This window comes from Cucurbita pepo, chromosome 8 (assembly GCF_057944985.1).
Source record: "Cucurbita pepo subsp. pepo isolate OVF chromosome 8, ASM5794498v1, whole genome shotgun sequence".
Lineage (NCBI taxonomy): Eukaryota > Viridiplantae > Streptophyta > Magnoliopsida > Cucurbitales > Cucurbitaceae > Cucurbita > Cucurbita pepo.
Window position 1 is genome coordinate 10,350,979 of NC_141805.1, and position 15,693 is coordinate 10,366,671.

The 15,693-nt window shown below is 36.2% G+C and overlaps 3 protein-coding genes across 5 annotated transcripts; all 3 read right to left on the bottom strand.

Annotated features, from left to right (window-relative positions):
• Positions 1–984: 984 nt before the first annotated feature.
• LOC111799795 (calcium-dependent protein kinase 26) lies at positions 985–4,819 on the bottom strand. Its single transcript, XM_023683274.2, has 7 exons — positions 3,245–4,819; positions 2,999–3,142; positions 2,702–2,854; positions 1,908–2,023; positions 1,658–1,825; positions 1,342–1,566; positions 985–1,235 (listed from the first exon to the last, which is right to left on the bottom strand). The coding sequence occupies exons 1-7, from the start codon at positions 4,215–4,217 to the stop codon at positions 1,110–1,112; spliced, it is 1,905 nt and encodes a 634-aa protein (XP_023539042.2). The 5' UTR covers positions 4,218–4,819; the 3' UTR covers positions 985–1,109.
• A 1,981-nt stretch (positions 4,820–6,800) lies between these two features.
• On the bottom strand, positions 6,801–9,707 carry LOC111800367 (Mal d 1-associated protein). Its single transcript, XM_023684020.2, has 2 exons — positions 9,496–9,707; positions 6,801–7,432 (listed from the first exon to the last, which is right to left on the bottom strand). Exons 1-2 carry the CDS (start codon positions 9,705–9,707, stop codon positions 7,102–7,104), a joined length of 543 nt encoding a protein of 180 aa, XP_023539788.1. The 3' UTR covers positions 6,801–7,101.
• Positions 9,708–10,582: 875 nt separating this feature from the next.
• Positions 10,583–15,115, bottom strand: LOC111800365 (uncharacterized). 3 transcript variants are annotated; one of them, XM_023684016.2, is made up of 3 exons: positions 15,025–15,115; positions 11,913–14,356; positions 10,583–11,354 (listed from the first exon to the last, which is right to left on the bottom strand). In XM_023684016.2, the coding sequence occupies exon 2, from the start codon at positions 14,310–14,312 to the stop codon at positions 12,165–12,167; it is 2,148 nt and encodes a 715-aa protein (XP_023539784.2). In that variant the 5' UTR covers positions 14,313–14,356; positions 15,025–15,115; the 3' UTR covers positions 10,583–11,354; positions 11,913–12,164. The 3 variants fall into 3 exon arrangements, with proteins under 3 accessions (XP_023539784.2, XP_086982460.1, XP_023539785.2); XM_087126334.1 differs by lacking the exon at positions 15,025–15,115 and adding an exon at positions 14,803–15,018; XM_023684017.2 differs by lacking the exon at positions 15,025–15,115 and adding an exon at positions 14,798–15,018.
• Between the last annotated feature and the right edge of the window lie 578 nt (positions 15,116–15,693).

The window sequence follows — 15,693 nt, forward strand, 5'->3', positions numbered from 1 at the left end:
CTTTTAGACTTTGAACCCTAATATTCCTAATATTTTATTTTTGTCTATATTTTCATCTAAATCCATGTGAAATAACTTTGTGAAGCTTAAATAGTTACGTTTTTGTGTATGAAAAAGGCAAGTACAGTAGAAAATCATTCCCTTAATAATTTTGATGGGACATTATATTATTTAATCATTATAAAAATTTAATTCTAATATACTTTTTTTTTAGTAGAAATTAAATTGTTACAAATTATCTAAAGTTTGAAGACTAAATTGTTATAATTTAAAAGTACAATTATAACGATATAAAATGAAATTCAAGGATTAAATTGTTAATAATTTCTTGAAAGTGCAAGGACTAAAAGTGTAATCGTCCAATCCCACTATCAGCCGATGTCCTATTTAGGTTTTACCTTTGTGGTTTCTCTCAAGGTTTTTAAAATGCTTTTCCACATCCTTACAAAGAATGTCTCGTTCTCCTCCCCAACCGATGTCGGATCTAACAATCCACTTGCTTCAAGGACCAGCCTCGTTCTCCTCCCCAACTGAGGTGGGATCTAACAATCCACTCGCTTCAGGGACCAACGTTCTTGCTGGCACTCGTTCCTCTCTCTAACCGATGTGAGATCTAACAATCTACCCCTTCAGAGACCAGCGTTCTCACTGGCACTCGTTCCTCTCTCCAATCGATGTGAGATCTAACAATCCACCCCCTTCAGGGACCAGCGTTCTCATTGGCACTCGTTCCTCTCTCCAACCGATGTGAGATCTAACAATCCACCCCCTTCAGGGACTAGCGTTCTCACTAGCACTCGTTCCTCTCTCCAATCGATGTGAGATCTCATAAAAAGTGTGGTTAAACTTGACTATTAAGTTCTATTATAAGAGAAGTGACATCGTAAAGGAAACTTGTTACGAACACTTATAACGAAGCTATATATATATATACACACACATATAGATATATGTTTTGGCTGACATAAATAATGAGTCAAGCTCTAAAAGAAGCAGATAATTTACATTTTACTTATCAAAACCAAGCAATAGTTAAACCTTGTACAGATTTTATACAGTCACAAGAAAGAATTTGTGAGAGAAAGAGAGGGAAAATTTCTCCTGATTTGCTAACAAACAGGAAGTGCCTCCCTAAAACCAATGCTAAAGTTAGTACTCTGTTGACCCTTCTTCCCCAAATCACCATTTCCCTTCTGCATCATCGCCACAAACTCGTTGTAATCGATACGACCGTCCTGGATAACGAGTTATAGTGATCGTTTAGATGAACACAATGTTTCTAGTTGTAGTAGTTGTAAGAGTGAAAAGTATGTCAAGAAAAGAAATGAAGTAGATGCTTACATTGTCCTGATCGACTTCTCCGATCATCTCTTCCAAGTGAATGCTTTCGATGCCGAAATCTTCGCAGGCTTTTTGAAGTTCGTCTTGCGTGATATAACCGCTCCCGTCCTTGTCGAAGTATTGGAAAGCTGCAAAGAGATGATCTTCTCTCTCAGCTTTGTTCAAATGAAGTGTTGCTGCTATGAACTCTCCATAGTCAATGCAGCCATTGTTGTCAAAATCAGCCTGCGTTTCGAAATAAGTAGCGTTTCGTTAGAGAGATACATACGAGCTAATCGAGTCGAACGAACACATTTGAATTGTTTTTAGAACTTACAGCTTGCATAAGATCTTTTATCTCAGTCTCATTCAGATTTGCTCCAAATCTGTTGAGTCCATCCTTGAGCTCTTCGGCCGTAATTTGGCCGCTGTTGTCGGTATCGATCATCTTAAACATTTCCTTCAACCCGGCGATCTCTTCTTCGGAGAGGCTCTCAGCAATGACCTGAAAGAAGGAGAAGCACAAAAACAGGTTTAAGTGAGACAAATTCCATTTTCAGTTTAGGTTGAGAAACCAAAAGACTTACTCTCAAAGCCATTTTCTTGAGCTTGTTCATTGCAGAAAACTGTTTCAAACGACTCAAGACTGCAGAATCAAGAGGTTTATCTGGAGCCACTCCATCAACCTGAAGCCAGGGATGGCCTGGAAAACCGAAACCGACACCGTTAATGCTCGGACCAAATGTACTATCAGAACTAACTGTGTGCTGTTTGAGAATGATGTTACAAGAATTGTTCTCAAGACCGAAAACATGTTTGGATAATGACTTTTTAAAGTCGATTTAGATAAGAGTTGTTCTTCTAATTATCCATTGACCAAGCTTGGATTCTCCAAGTGTTCTTCAAGAACAACAAAAACACACAGCAGATAAAATTCCCAGCCTACAAAATCTCCGATCAAACTAAAAGGGTGTGCATGAGAAATGATGTGAGATCCCACGTCGGTTGGAGAAGCGAACAAAGCATTCTTTATAAGAGTGTGGAAACCTCTCCCTAGAAAACACGTTTTAAAACCGTGAGGTTAATGGCGATACGTAACGGGTCAAAGCGGACAATATCTGCTAGTGGTGGGCTTGGGCTATTACAAATGACACTTGGACTGCAAAACGAATGGATATATCGATTATCGAACCTTGATCAGACCTATTTAATGTTTACATTCCTCATTAAAAAGTGGTTTTTATCTAAAATTTTGCACTTAAACCGGGAAGAACTTCTTCCATATCTGTTTAGGAGCCAAGAGAGGTCCTCCATGCCTGATCTCTACACTTGGAATATCAATATTAGAATTTTTATGAACCATCACAAAGTAGAAACTTACATAGAACTTCATGAGCGGAGAGCCGCTCTTTCGGGTTTCTAACGAGCATCCTCCTTACCAAATCTTTGGCACTGTCAGAAATACTTGGCCAGGGATCTAACGTGAAGTCGAGATCTCCGTGCAAAACTTCGTCAAATATCTCTTGCTCGGTTTCTGTTTCGAAATCGCGTGAAGGAAGAACGAAAACGAATATAGTGATCAGAACATCATATATATATATATGGAATTGGATTTGGCAAGTGATAACCATGATGCATACATTAATCAGGTGCAATTGCTAGATATCTGTGTTTTTACCTGCCCAAAATGGCGGCACCCCGCTTAAAAGTATGTAAAGCATCACACCAGCACTCCAAACATCAGCTTCTGGGCCATATAGTTTGCACAGAACATCTGGTGCCACATAGTAAGGACTCCCAACCACATCCCTAAATACTTCCCCTGTAAAATCATCAGAGCACCAAATTAAACATGCTCCTGTTGTGAATTGGATCATAAGAAAACAGACAACCCGAAATCGATTCGTACTAGTTTCTAGTATACCTGGCTTGAAGAAGACAGACAACCCGAAATCGATAGCTTTCAAGGGCGAGTCCTCGCGTCCATCAACAAAAAGAAAATTCTCAGGTTTGAGGTCACGGTGCATGACACCAAGAGAATGGCAAGCTTCTATTACCCCTACAATGGTTCTTGCAAGATCAGCTGCCTGTCTTTCAGTGTAATGCCCGAGCTTAACAATCCGATCGAAAAGCTCGCCGCCTTCGCACAGTTCCATGACGACATGTACAGAAACAGCATCTTCATAAGCTCCTTTAATAGAAACAACGTTGGGAATACCAATTAAATGATGCATTATCTGAATCTCTCTCCGCACATCCTCGACGTCTTCTATCGTCGCCAACTTCCTTTTCGCTATCGATTTACAGGCATACTCTTTCCCAGTCGACTTCTCAACGCAAAGAAAAGTCGTCCCAAACTGGCCATGTCCAAGTTTCCTTCCCAAGCTGTAATACTCCCTTAGATGACCAGTTTTTGTTTGCAAAACTGACTCAACCTGCAAACCTGCACTCACTATTTTCTTCGTCTTCTTCTCCTTCATCAAATCTTCAGAAACATTATTACTACCATTACCATCTGATTCCTTTGGCTTTCCCGATTTAACCGGAGATTCAACGCGTCGCTTCTGTTCATCATAGCTTGATGGTTGTTCAGCTGGTTTGATCAATTCTTCCTCAGACAACAAAGGCTCTACAGGGTTGATGATGATCAATTCTTCCTTGGGGTTTAATTCTGCCGCTGCATTATCCTCCCATTCCAATGGTTTGGCCCTATCATCAACAATCTTCACTGGTTCAGGGGGAGTATTTTGAACTACTTGATTAGGGTTAGGGTTAGGGTTTTTAGCCCTCTTTTTTTTAGTATGAGAAGAAACCATACCCGCTCGAGACCACCAAATCGCTTGAGTAATCGAACACAAAATCCCATCCTTCCTCGACCCAATACATTTATTACCCATCTGAATAAGCCGATTCTACTCGAATATCCGTTCTAAAATCTCAGAAAACAAGCACCGTAAAATCGCCCAAATCCGTCATCCATGGCGTTTCCCCCAAAATGGGGAACAGAATAAGAAAATCAACAACACAATAATGCAGGCAAAACGAAAGATAATGCTGAAGAACACGATCATGAACACCCAACGTGAAGAACAAGAAAACAGAGCAGATACAAAATCCGTATAGGGCAATGAATCTTCGAATCGATAAACAACAAAAATCATAGAAAACCCCCACAGAAATTAACTCAATCCGCACGAAATTCAAACCCCGACCCACTGAAACATTAATCAAACAGAAATTTCAACGATTCCCTACAGAACATCAACGGCTTGATCAGGAAAAAGCAGGGGCGAACAAATTGAAGAAGAAGAATAAGGATAGAGAGAGAGAGAGAGAGAGAGAGAGAGAACCAAAAATCGTTGAAGAACAGGGAAATTTTTAAGCGCAAATTTAGGGGTTTGATTTCGTGGGAATTTTCCCTATATATATTCACTTGGCGAATCCAAATGAAAAACAGGATAACAATTGAAACGAAAGCGAAGCAGGGATAGAAGAGAGATAAAGAATTTACCGGTTTTTCTGTTATGATTTGAGTTTCTTTAAAAACATTTTTTTTTAAATATTGAAAATTAATAAATAAATAAAAACGCGTTAAAAATATATTGCAATTTGATTGGATAGCATCTTTCTGCCGTTGGATTCTAAGTGGACGGCTATGATCTATTTTTCAAAATTCTAAATTAAGAAAAAAGGAAAATTATATTTTATATTTTGTTTCATATAGTAATATAATTTTTAATTTTGTTTTAAAATAAAAAATAACAATTTATAAAATCTATTTAGTGAAATTTGTATAATTTTATATTTATGGAAAAACATTGCAAGAAATTATTATCCAAATTAATACAATATTAAATGCAAATTTCTATGCGACCAAATCAAATAAAAATTAATATACGATAATATCATACATATGGTCAAAAACTTGGAAATTTCAAATATAGAAAAAATAAATTTCGATAACAGAGGTGTTCAAATGACTCGAGAATCTGATCAACCCGATCCAAATCATAAAAGTTAAGTTGGGTTAGATTTTTTTTTTTTTTTTTTTTTCCGATTTGGGTTGAGTTGAATTTTTGGAAAGCAAAAACATGATCCGTTAATGTTTGATATTTGAGTTTTATGAGATTTTAATTATTAATGTAACATCAGTGGATTAGTATATCTTAAGCATTTAAAATACTAGGACGACTATTGGTAGAAGGGATGACCAATGGTGATTGTCAGAGTGGTCGTCAATGATGGTGGTTGGCGTTGTTATCAATGGTGGTTGCTAGAGATGGTCGATGATGGTTGGTATGCAGAAAATAATCGTTATCGGGGTTGGGCGGTGGACAATAGAGATGATCATTGGTGGTCGGTGCATAGTGGTCATATGAGATAGTCATCGACAATAGCAGAGATAGTATAAGGGTGTTTAGGTCATTTTTTATATATCCTTTGAAACACGATGTCAATATCTTATTTAGTCAAATATATGAAATTGGATGGTAAAACTATGATGTGTGTTTATGACATTTTTATTGACATTTCTATATATTTATGAATTCAATATTAACCTCTAATAGGATATGAATTTTCATTATCGTATAAAAATCGACCAAATATAACAAAAATATTAATAAAATATCACTAATGTAAATCTAATTCTATTAATAAGTTTATTAGTTCATAATTTTTTATAATTTATAATTTTTTTATAAATATTCATCGACATACATATCTACAAGATTAAGGTTTCATTGTCAGTCAAATCAACTCCGTTTCCTCATAAACGTGCAAAACGACCAAATCAAACTTTTTGGAAAAAGAAAAAAAACCCACAAAAAAAAACAGTGACATATTTGATCAATCAAAGTGGAGAGCCACTTCTTTGTTTTACCCATTGACATTTCTTCACAAATACCCAATTCTTTGTATGTGAAATATATTTTAATTATTATCAAAGAATTTATCAATATGAAAAAAAAGAGTGAAAATTTGAAATACAACTATACGCGAGATTTTCAGATTGGTTACATCATGCATTTCTTATTGAATGGAAGAAATATTAGCGTATACTTTCAAAACGTTCCGGTTAGTTTTTATATTTCATTTTGGTCCCTGTACTTTTAAAATATTAATTTTAGATCATGATAATTGAAATCATATAACAAATTTATAATTAATTTAATTAATTTAGTAAGAGAACTATCACGATAAAATTAAGAAAAAAATCGAAATATACAGGATTCAGAAGTATAAAAAACATAGACCAAAGCCCGAATTACTCGGACCAAAGTAGTATTTAAACCAAATATCCTTTAATTATTAATGTAGTCCTAAGCATTTCCATGATTTCTTTGTAACTTATTTTATTTTTTTAAATTCTAACCATTGCATGGAAAATAATGTTTGGTACATTAAACTAGTTTATGGATTAAATGGTACACTATCATTATCATATACAAAATATAAACTGGGTCAATGGCCCTCCACTATGAACGTAAAAGATTCTTCCTATTAAGTTCATGCATTAGAAAAGTAAAGCTTTTTACAACTAAAACCTTGGTTGGTTTTTCAAAACCAACCATTTTGCACCACTCAAAAGTCAGATTCCACACATAATCAACCAATATGTCAATATCTATGAGCACATATTGGATAACAATGCTTATAGACTGGAAAGACATTTATTCAACTGATTATCAATTCTACATCCACCACGATAAAGATGATATACTGTCCTTGTTGTATCTAACATCTGTAAAAAAAAAGGACGATCGAGTTCATTCTGGGTAATCAGACATCCCTGGCCAATCCAGATAGGTCAACGTGACCGGAGTCGGGCTCGTTTTGTCTCATCGATGGGGAGGAAGAAGGCTCTCTGTTGAATAGGGGTGGATCTCTGAAAGAACCAAAGAAACCATTCCTAATCTCTTCAGCTGCATCAAAGAACCCCTTCATGCTACCAAAGAGGCTGTGTTCAATGGCTTCAATATCGCTACGAAGTCCAGGGAAATTAAATGGTTGATATTCTGATGATCCTGACGAGAATGACCTATTATTAACCACCTCATTCGTTACATCCTCTTCTGTAAATTCCCTGTTGGACTGTATCACTTCGACCGGCCTGTAAAGAAACAAAGCAACTATGACTTAGTCATATGACTCGTATAGTTGATAGGAAGCTCTTCAGCTCACTTTAATTGAACTAAAAGGGGAGAACAGTTGGAGCAGGGAAGCAACCTAGAGGCCTAAAGTAACTAACCAGAAGCAAGTAATTTTAAAAAAAGGAAGATGAGTAACTAGCGGATACGAGTTCCTGATGGTTTTGATAGATTGGAGGGGGATGGAAGAGCTCTTTAATTCCTTACATGTGTTCTTTTATAAATGAATTTTCCACTTTGGGTTCTATCTATCAAATGATATACATACATACTATCGAAACATGGTAACACAAAAACCGAAGTCATCGTGTGTTAAGAATTTGGCATAGCACATTAAAGAAGCAAAAGCACCTGGTTCAATCCGATAAATGAAAAGAGTTTCCTCACTCCTAGCTCCAATATCATATCATGTGATCCTCTTACAACATATCAAGTGTAAGGCTTTCTGGCGGTTTTAGCTACAGTAGATGGCTGCTCGAATTCGATGTAAGCAAGGGATTACTATATTTTCCAACTTGATCTTCCATGCAATTAAAGCAGCATCAATGCAGGTTAAGAAATTTATTATTTTCAAGTTTGCAACCGATCATGTACAACAGTAACGAGTTCCAATAGCTTCCGTCTGGCAGGCTCAGAAAAAATATTCCCAGACACTGCCCTTCAAGTTCCTAATCACCATTCAGCTAAGGGCTAATCAATATTTTCCAATATATGATGCATGGATTCTATTAACTGAGGCTCAAGGCACAACCCAATGAGTTCCAATCATGTCATAGTCATTCAACCATCAAACACCGAGCCAGCACAAGTGCAATCCAGGAAATGCATTCCTCGGTCATCTTCATAATTTTCCATCCAAGAAACATATTTTTCCTAAACCTGCCTTTCTATATCACAACGCAGATGAGATTTTAAAGAGAAGGAGCTCTTATATATTAAATAACCTCAGCTACATTCTTTCACTTTAATTGTTTAGAGATGTTGCACTTCGCTTAAGGAACGATAGAAAAAACACATTTCAACCCTCTTATTTCATATGCCCCTTCATCACTCTCATTCTCATCTTCCAAAACACATTCTCAGTTTCTACTCGGTTTTTGTCTCTTCTTTCATTTATCTGTTCCTTCCTCTCATTCTTATTTTTCCAAATTATGAAAACCCATAAACTTTAAGAAAGAGAACGTTAAACACATTATTCATTTGCTAGGTCCCTTCATGGGAGGACACTGTAAAATTTTCATATGATGTGCTTTAAGAATATAAACCACCAGAGAGGCTTTTACAATTATTAGGATGAAATGTTGAATGGGTGTGGAAATTTTGATTCTTTCCGGTCCCTTGAAAGCATCCACATTTTCTATGTGATGAATTATCAAAATTTGGAAGAAAATTCGACAGAAGGAACCCGAAATGAAAGTGAGAGTGTGTGAAATAACCAAGAAGAAAAAATCAATATTCTTATATCTTGGTCATTTAGGCCAAAAAACATGGTGAACAAAATTATGGGGTAACCGGTAAGTCATGATTCTTCAACCTTCAATTCAAATAACCCAAGAAAAATTATCACTCACTTGTCAAACAGTAAGCCTAGCACCTACCAATTTCAATGTCCATCCCTCTAAGATTCTATTAAAACAACCAATCACGGCAACAAAATCAGAAAATAAACCTCCCAAATGGCTCCGTAGTTTCAACGCATCAAACAGAGTTCACTCAACAAGTCGTAGGAATCAGCCTTAGCCTAGCACATTATACTTCAAAATTTAGAACTACGATATATCCCTAAACAATAAAGAAGAAATCAAACTTAGGAACAGCCATGTGGATCACACCAATTTGATTCCAAATAAAGAAACGAAACCTACGTTTAACAATTTCTCTTTGCCAACAACAAATAGAACGAACCAATTTTCTTTTCTTCACACTTACGTAGAAAACTAAGTTCTTAATTCGAAAGACAATAATAGTTAGGTTAAAATAAATTATCACAGGACAACAGAAATCAGAGGAACACGGATGCACATACCTTCCGATGCAGTCTCTGAGAATCTCCTCGGTTCTCTCGCACTTCCTGACGAATTTCCCGGGCTCGACCTCCTCCGTTTTGCACTGCGACTTCACCACTTTTCTAGTCGAACATCGATCGCCGGAAGACCAAGTGCTAGGATTATTAGACGTAACACCGTCGCCGGCGGGTGAATCCAATTCGCCAGACGCGCCTCTCCATACCCCACCCATTTTCGAAGCTCCAAGTCTCTATCTCTCCGAGATTCTTGAGCACCACGGATTGAGAAGAAATGAGTTTAATTCGATTCGTGATCACCACGGCTTGAGAAGATGGGAGATAAAGTTTAATTAGGCTAAATAAATAAATAAAAGTTTTGTATTTTGCTTAAAAATAAAAATAAAAAAACCAACAATAATTTTTTTAATTTTTTTTAAAAAATTTAAAATTACATTTATTTTTAGTTTTGAATAAAAAAAATATTTTATTTAAATAAAAAAAAAAAAACAAAAAACAAAATACTCCAATACTATATTTCTATATTTTAAAAATACTCATCAACTTTCCGTCCATATTCTAGCGGTAAAAACTTAAAAGACATTTTAAAAAAATTAAAAAAAATCAATAAATTTTTTAAAATTTAAATATCAAGATTTATTTTTTTAATTATTTTTAAAATTTAAGATTTAAAAATATTTTTTAATTAATTTAGCCTTGCTATTTTCCTCCTAATTATAAAATTTTAATTAATAGTTTTTACTATATCCTCTCACCTTCATAAAATGAGACAAATAAAGGCCTCCTCTCACTCACACATACATCACTACTCAATCGAGCAACCATGATTCTAGTAGCAACAGACCACGACAGTGACTATATAAAATGACAATTTTGTTCTCTAAAATTTTACTTATAACTTGGTGAAAGGTATCGTTGCAAGGAATCTCGCACAAAAGTTTAGTGGTTGAACAATATGCTCTCAAAAGCCGACCCTAAAGAGTTCGGGATCAGATAAGATTCATAAAAGTCCGAAAATCGAACTTCTCCGCGTGACTCTTGACCATCCTAATTGGGGTAGCAACTATTTGATAGAAGGAAACAGTGTAAAAGCATCAACTTCAAGCTTTTTATAAGAAACAAACGAGTATATTAGGCACACGGCACAGACAGACAGCCAAAGGCAATGGGGAACAGGAAAGCCCCTTCCGAAAAGCCTACAAAAAAAGCTTTCCAGTTCAAGAGGATCAGCTGTAATTACAGTAGAATACGCTATGCTTCGTGCACTACCAAAGCGGACAATATGAATTAGTACAAAAAGAACAAGGGGAGGTCTATGTGAGATCCCACGTCGGGTGGAGAGGGGAATGAAGCATTCCTAAAAAGAGTATAGAAACTTTTCCCTAGCAAACACGTTTTAAAACCGCGAGACTGATAGGGACACGTCACAGACCAAAACGGACAATATTTGCTAGTGGTGGGCTTTGGTTGTTCGATTTCTTTCGAGCCACAAAACCACAACAAAGCCCAAGCCTCCGTAGTCCACAACATTTTTCCTCTTATGAATTCAATCATCCACCAGGCTTGTCTACAGGTCGATGAATATATTTCTATCTGCCAACTTCCCAATCAAATTTGTTATAACACATAATTATAAACATCACAAAAATTGGACGGTATTCCCAGAACTTGCAACATCGATCTATATAAGTTCGACTCTATTACTTCAGCTATGATGAAGGCGTAAAATGTCTACGACATCCTTAACTTGGAAAGTTACCTCTGGCTCCCTTCAATGCGCATCCTAGCAGGTAGATGAAACTCCTACGTCGCGTGATCGTATTACTTTAACTTGCACGATAGCTTCTTTCCCTCCATGGCCCCTGAAGCATAGAATTCTGGAGTTAATATCAGAGAGAAAACTGTGACATTGATATGACATTTAAGCCATTGTATGTATTTTAAGCTAACATGCTTTTTTATGACTTCCACTTATCGATCCCCGTCCGGAAAAGTGACCGACCAGGACCCTATTGATGAATGAAAGAAAGGGTTTATAAGCCCTAGCCCTGTAAGCCCACACCTGTGTAGAGTAAATCGTTCAACACCTGCGGCACAAACCCATTTTTGACCTATTGGTTCTAGTATCATAGGCGACTGAACGGCCGCCCCCTAAGTACTAGACCAACCCGCGATAATAATTCCATAAACACCTAGCGAAGATATGGCAAACAAATAAAGTTCTTCTAGAAATCCCAGGTTCACCAGGGAAAATGCATAAAAGGGTGCAATTTTCGCGGATCTCGTCGGCGAACTTGGGAGAAAATGTACCATTAGCTTATATGCTAACTTATCAGCTACCGAAACCCAGTTTCACTTACATTTATCAGCCACAGTCACAAAGATATTACTCAAAAAAAATAAGAAGAAATCAAACTCACCTTTTAATTCAAAACTGTTCTTTCTGTTTCTGCTTATGGAGAGAGGATCCGGCTGTATCCATTTGCTCATTTGACATTGCTCATTTATAAGGGGGGATAAGTGTTGAGGAGAAAGCTTGAGAAATGTCTTTACAGTCAAACAATCAAAGAGGCCAGCATTAATGATACGTGTGAACCATAAATCGATCAAATGGCACCCTAGGCCTTCGATCGTCGATGGATCAAATGGCATTCTCCTGTGAAAGTCGGTTCTCATGTATTCCCTAGGCCCTCAACAAGTATGCTGCTTACATTATCCTCAACGACAGAATTCTCATTAACTAGAGAGCCAATCAGCAATCCATGAGTCGTAGCATCTGGTACCCACCCCTTTTCCAACATCGAGTCCAACAATTTACATGCTTCATATTTTCTGTCCTCTTTCCATAGCCCATTGATAAGCAAGTTGTAAGTAGCAGTATTTACAAGGTCAGTATGTGCAATCAGTTTATCAATTGTAGTCAAAATCATATGTAGCTGAGAATGGTCAGCTATACATAACAATAAATCATGAAGTCTTTCTGAATCAGGTAGAAGACCCTCATTGACCATACGGTTGAAAAGCGTTATAGAATCCTTTACTCGATTCATGGCACAAAAACTATGTATGAAAATGCAGTATGTCTCCAAATTAAGGCTGTAGCCCAACACGAGCATCTGTGATAAGACTAGTAAGGCAATCTCTGCCTTGTTAGATTTAGACAACTCGTATACGATAGAAGCATACGTCACCGTCTTACAAGAAGTACCAGCATAACATGCCAATTGTAGCAGCACTAAAGCTTCATCGATATGTCCTAAATCACATATCCCTTTGATCAATGTATCAAATAAAGAAGGATGAAGAGGGTATCTGTTTTTAGACATGTAGCAAAAGACTTCTGCAGCCTCAAGAGTCCTTTTGGCTTGGCAAAGGCTTTCGATAAGCTCGGAGTAACATCCAGCATGAAGAACCCAACATCTAGCATGTACCTCGTCCATTAACTGTAATGCAGCCTCGTACCTCCTGGATTTACAATTTCCAATTATAAGAGCTGCATATGTGTCTTTGTTAGGCACAAATGACAACACAATCATTTTACCAAGGAATTCAAAAGCTTTTCCAATTCTTGCATTGTTGCACAACCATCCAATAACTATGTTCCAAGATTTACAATCATCAATACTCATTTTCGACATTTGTCCTAAGACACGATTTGCTATTAAGATATTTCCAACATTGCAGCAACCTTCAAGCAACGCGTTGTGAGGAGAAGTGAACAAAAAACATCTATCTTTCACGAACTTTATAGCCTCATCGGTTTTCCCAAGCTCAAAAAAAACTTTTATAATACTTACATATACATTGTCTTCAGGCATCAAACCACTTTCAACCATCTCTTCGAGCAGAAATAATGCCTCATCTAATAATCGATTTTTGCACAAACTTTGTATTAGAGTACTATAAATCAAGGTATCTGGTATAATATTGGAAGCTTTCATCATTCTAAACAACCAGCTTCCAACATCTATTCTGTCTACACTACAAAATAAAGATACTGCACATGTATAAAAGCTCAAATCGAGTTCGCACCCAATTTTGTATAATATACCCAAAGCTAAAACAGCTTCATCCACTAGATTTCGTGTAATTAAACCATTTAAGAGAACCTCAAAGGTTTTACTGTTAGGAATGCATCCTTTCTTGCTCATTCTCCTAAACTGGTTCATGGCTGTCTTGATTTGTTCAGCATGAAACAATGCAGCTAACAGAAAATTTAATGTGTCAACATTTGGTACAATGCTAGCTTTCACCATCTCTTTGTAAACAAATAAAACTTCTTCAATATCTCTGTTCTCCTCAACGAAAACAGCCAATACAACGTTAAATGTCTCTATCGAAGGCTTTAAACCAACCAAGTTTACATGAGGAAGTACCCGAAGTGCTTCTCTGGTTCTACCATGTCTAACAAAGGCATTAACTAAAGTGACAATAACTTCTTCAACACCCAGACACCCATCCTTCACGAGATCTTGACATGTCCTATCCATTTCCTCAACGTTCCCATCCAAACCCTGCTTGAGAATCGTCACATAATATGTTTGGACCGTATGGGAAAATCCCTTCTGGATAGCCAAACATTTGAAGATTTCTACCTCTGAGTTCAAGTTATTTTCATTATCCAAACCTTTGACTGAGTTGTTCAAGACAAACTTATTGCTCAAGGATTGTGTACTTTCTTCTAACCTTGGATTACTCTGATTGTTTTCCAGGAAAGAATCAACATAATTACCACTAAGAATTGGAGATAAGCATGAATTTCGTTTAACCCCTTTGAGAAATTTCTTCATAAGAGTCGACGGCATGAGCCTTGCAGCCATTCAAGATTATCACTAATTGAAAAGAGATTACCATTGAGTAACTCCTGAAAAGGAGTGAGGGAAATGTTAATTAAAAGCAATCAAATAGATAGCTAATTAGTTGGTGCACCAAACAGAGATAGCAGGGTCAACATTTCTTCCTATTCAGATCACAATACTAAGCTCCACCATCTATACTTCTTTTAACAGAAGAACACTCTTTATTCATAAATTCAAAGTATCGACAAGTTAACAATAAAGCAACATTTAATCCTACAAATCAAATAGTTCATTCAACTCCCAACACCAAACATTGAGCAATATATGAAATTACTAAACATCCAAGAAAAATCAGTCATGCCCATATATCAAAAATTGCAAAACAGTTCATAAAGTATATGATTTCCTTGCACTTCGACAGCTAACTATCAAGTATAAGAAATCAAATCGTAAGAAACAGAGAAAAATATAAACTGAAAGTAATGAAACAAATCCAAAACACTTGCCCCACTTAGGTTATTTTGGCTGAAATCTGGAATGGATAAAATCCATCGATTTTAGACACCAAAAACGGCAGGAGAAATTTTGCTTTGCAGAAAAAAAGAATCTACATTCTTCCGAAATGATGAATAGGCGTAATTGGGTGACTGAATAAACGTGAAGCTCATAATTTCGATAAACAGAAGCAGAATCAAATTGGAGTTGGGCGATGAACTGAAAAAGAAATGCTTACTCAAGAATGCTCGAGGCGGAGGTGAAGCATAGGGTAAAAGGGAAGGAAACATGGATGAAGATGACAAAAGATGAGGAATGTGTTAACTTATAAAAATAAATAAATATTTTGTTAAATCAGATCCAAAAAAATAAGAATTTATTACATATAATTTTAGTTTTAATAAATATTTTCAATTTTTTTAATCAATTCATTAATTTTTACAACCGAAACTCAATTTTAATTTTTGAAATTTATTTGATAGTGTTTCAATTTTACATCTAATAAAACTTTGATTTTTTGATATTTTAAATTTTTTTTATAGAATTACTGTGTAATAAATTAAAATTTTAGTATTTATTTGAATAAATACTAAAATTTAACTGAAGAATAGCAATGAAATAATTTTATGATGCAGATGGATTAGGTCAGGTTCGGAATATTTTTAGATAAATTTAAAATTTCGAATTAGTTGAGTTGATAATCTGAGCCATCTGAATAGAGTTCACAATCCAATCCAACTCACCCAATCCAACCCAACCCAACCCAACCCTATAATCCAATCCAACTCACCCAATCCAACCCAATCCAACCCTATAGTTTCAGGTTGAGTTGGTTACCCAATCCAACCCAACCCAACTCAACCCTATAGTAACTCACCCAATCCAACCCAACCCAACCCAACCCTAT

What these genes read in the sequence shown, in the direction of transcription:
- LOC111799795 (XM_023683274.2), bottom strand. Translation starts at nt 4,217, where the DNA reads ATGGGTAATAAATGTATTGGGTCGAGGAAGGATGGGATTTTGTGTTCG. An exon ending in GTCTGTCTTCTTCAAGCCAG is followed by an intron (nt 3,143 to 3,244) that starts GTATACTAGAAA and finishes ATGATTTTACAG; the next exon opens with GGGAAGTATTTAGGGATGTG. An exon ending in GAGAAGTCGATCAGGACAAT is followed by an intron (nt 1,236 to 1,341) that starts GTAAGCATCTAC and finishes CTCGTTATCCAG; the next exon opens with GACGGTCGTATCGATTACAA.
- LOC111800367 (XM_023684020.2), bottom strand. Translation starts at nt 9,707, where the DNA reads ATGGGTGGGGTATGGAGAGGCGCGTCTGGCGAATTGGATTCACCCGCC. An exon ending in CTCAGAGACTGCATCGGAAG is followed by an intron (nt 7,433 to 9,495) that starts GTATGTGCATCC and finishes GTTTCTTTACAG; the next exon opens with GCCGGTCGAAGTGATACAGT.
- LOC111800365 (XM_023684016.2), bottom strand. Translation starts at nt 14,312, where the DNA reads ATGGCTGCAAGGCTCATGCCGTCGACTCTTATGAAGAAATTTCTCAAA.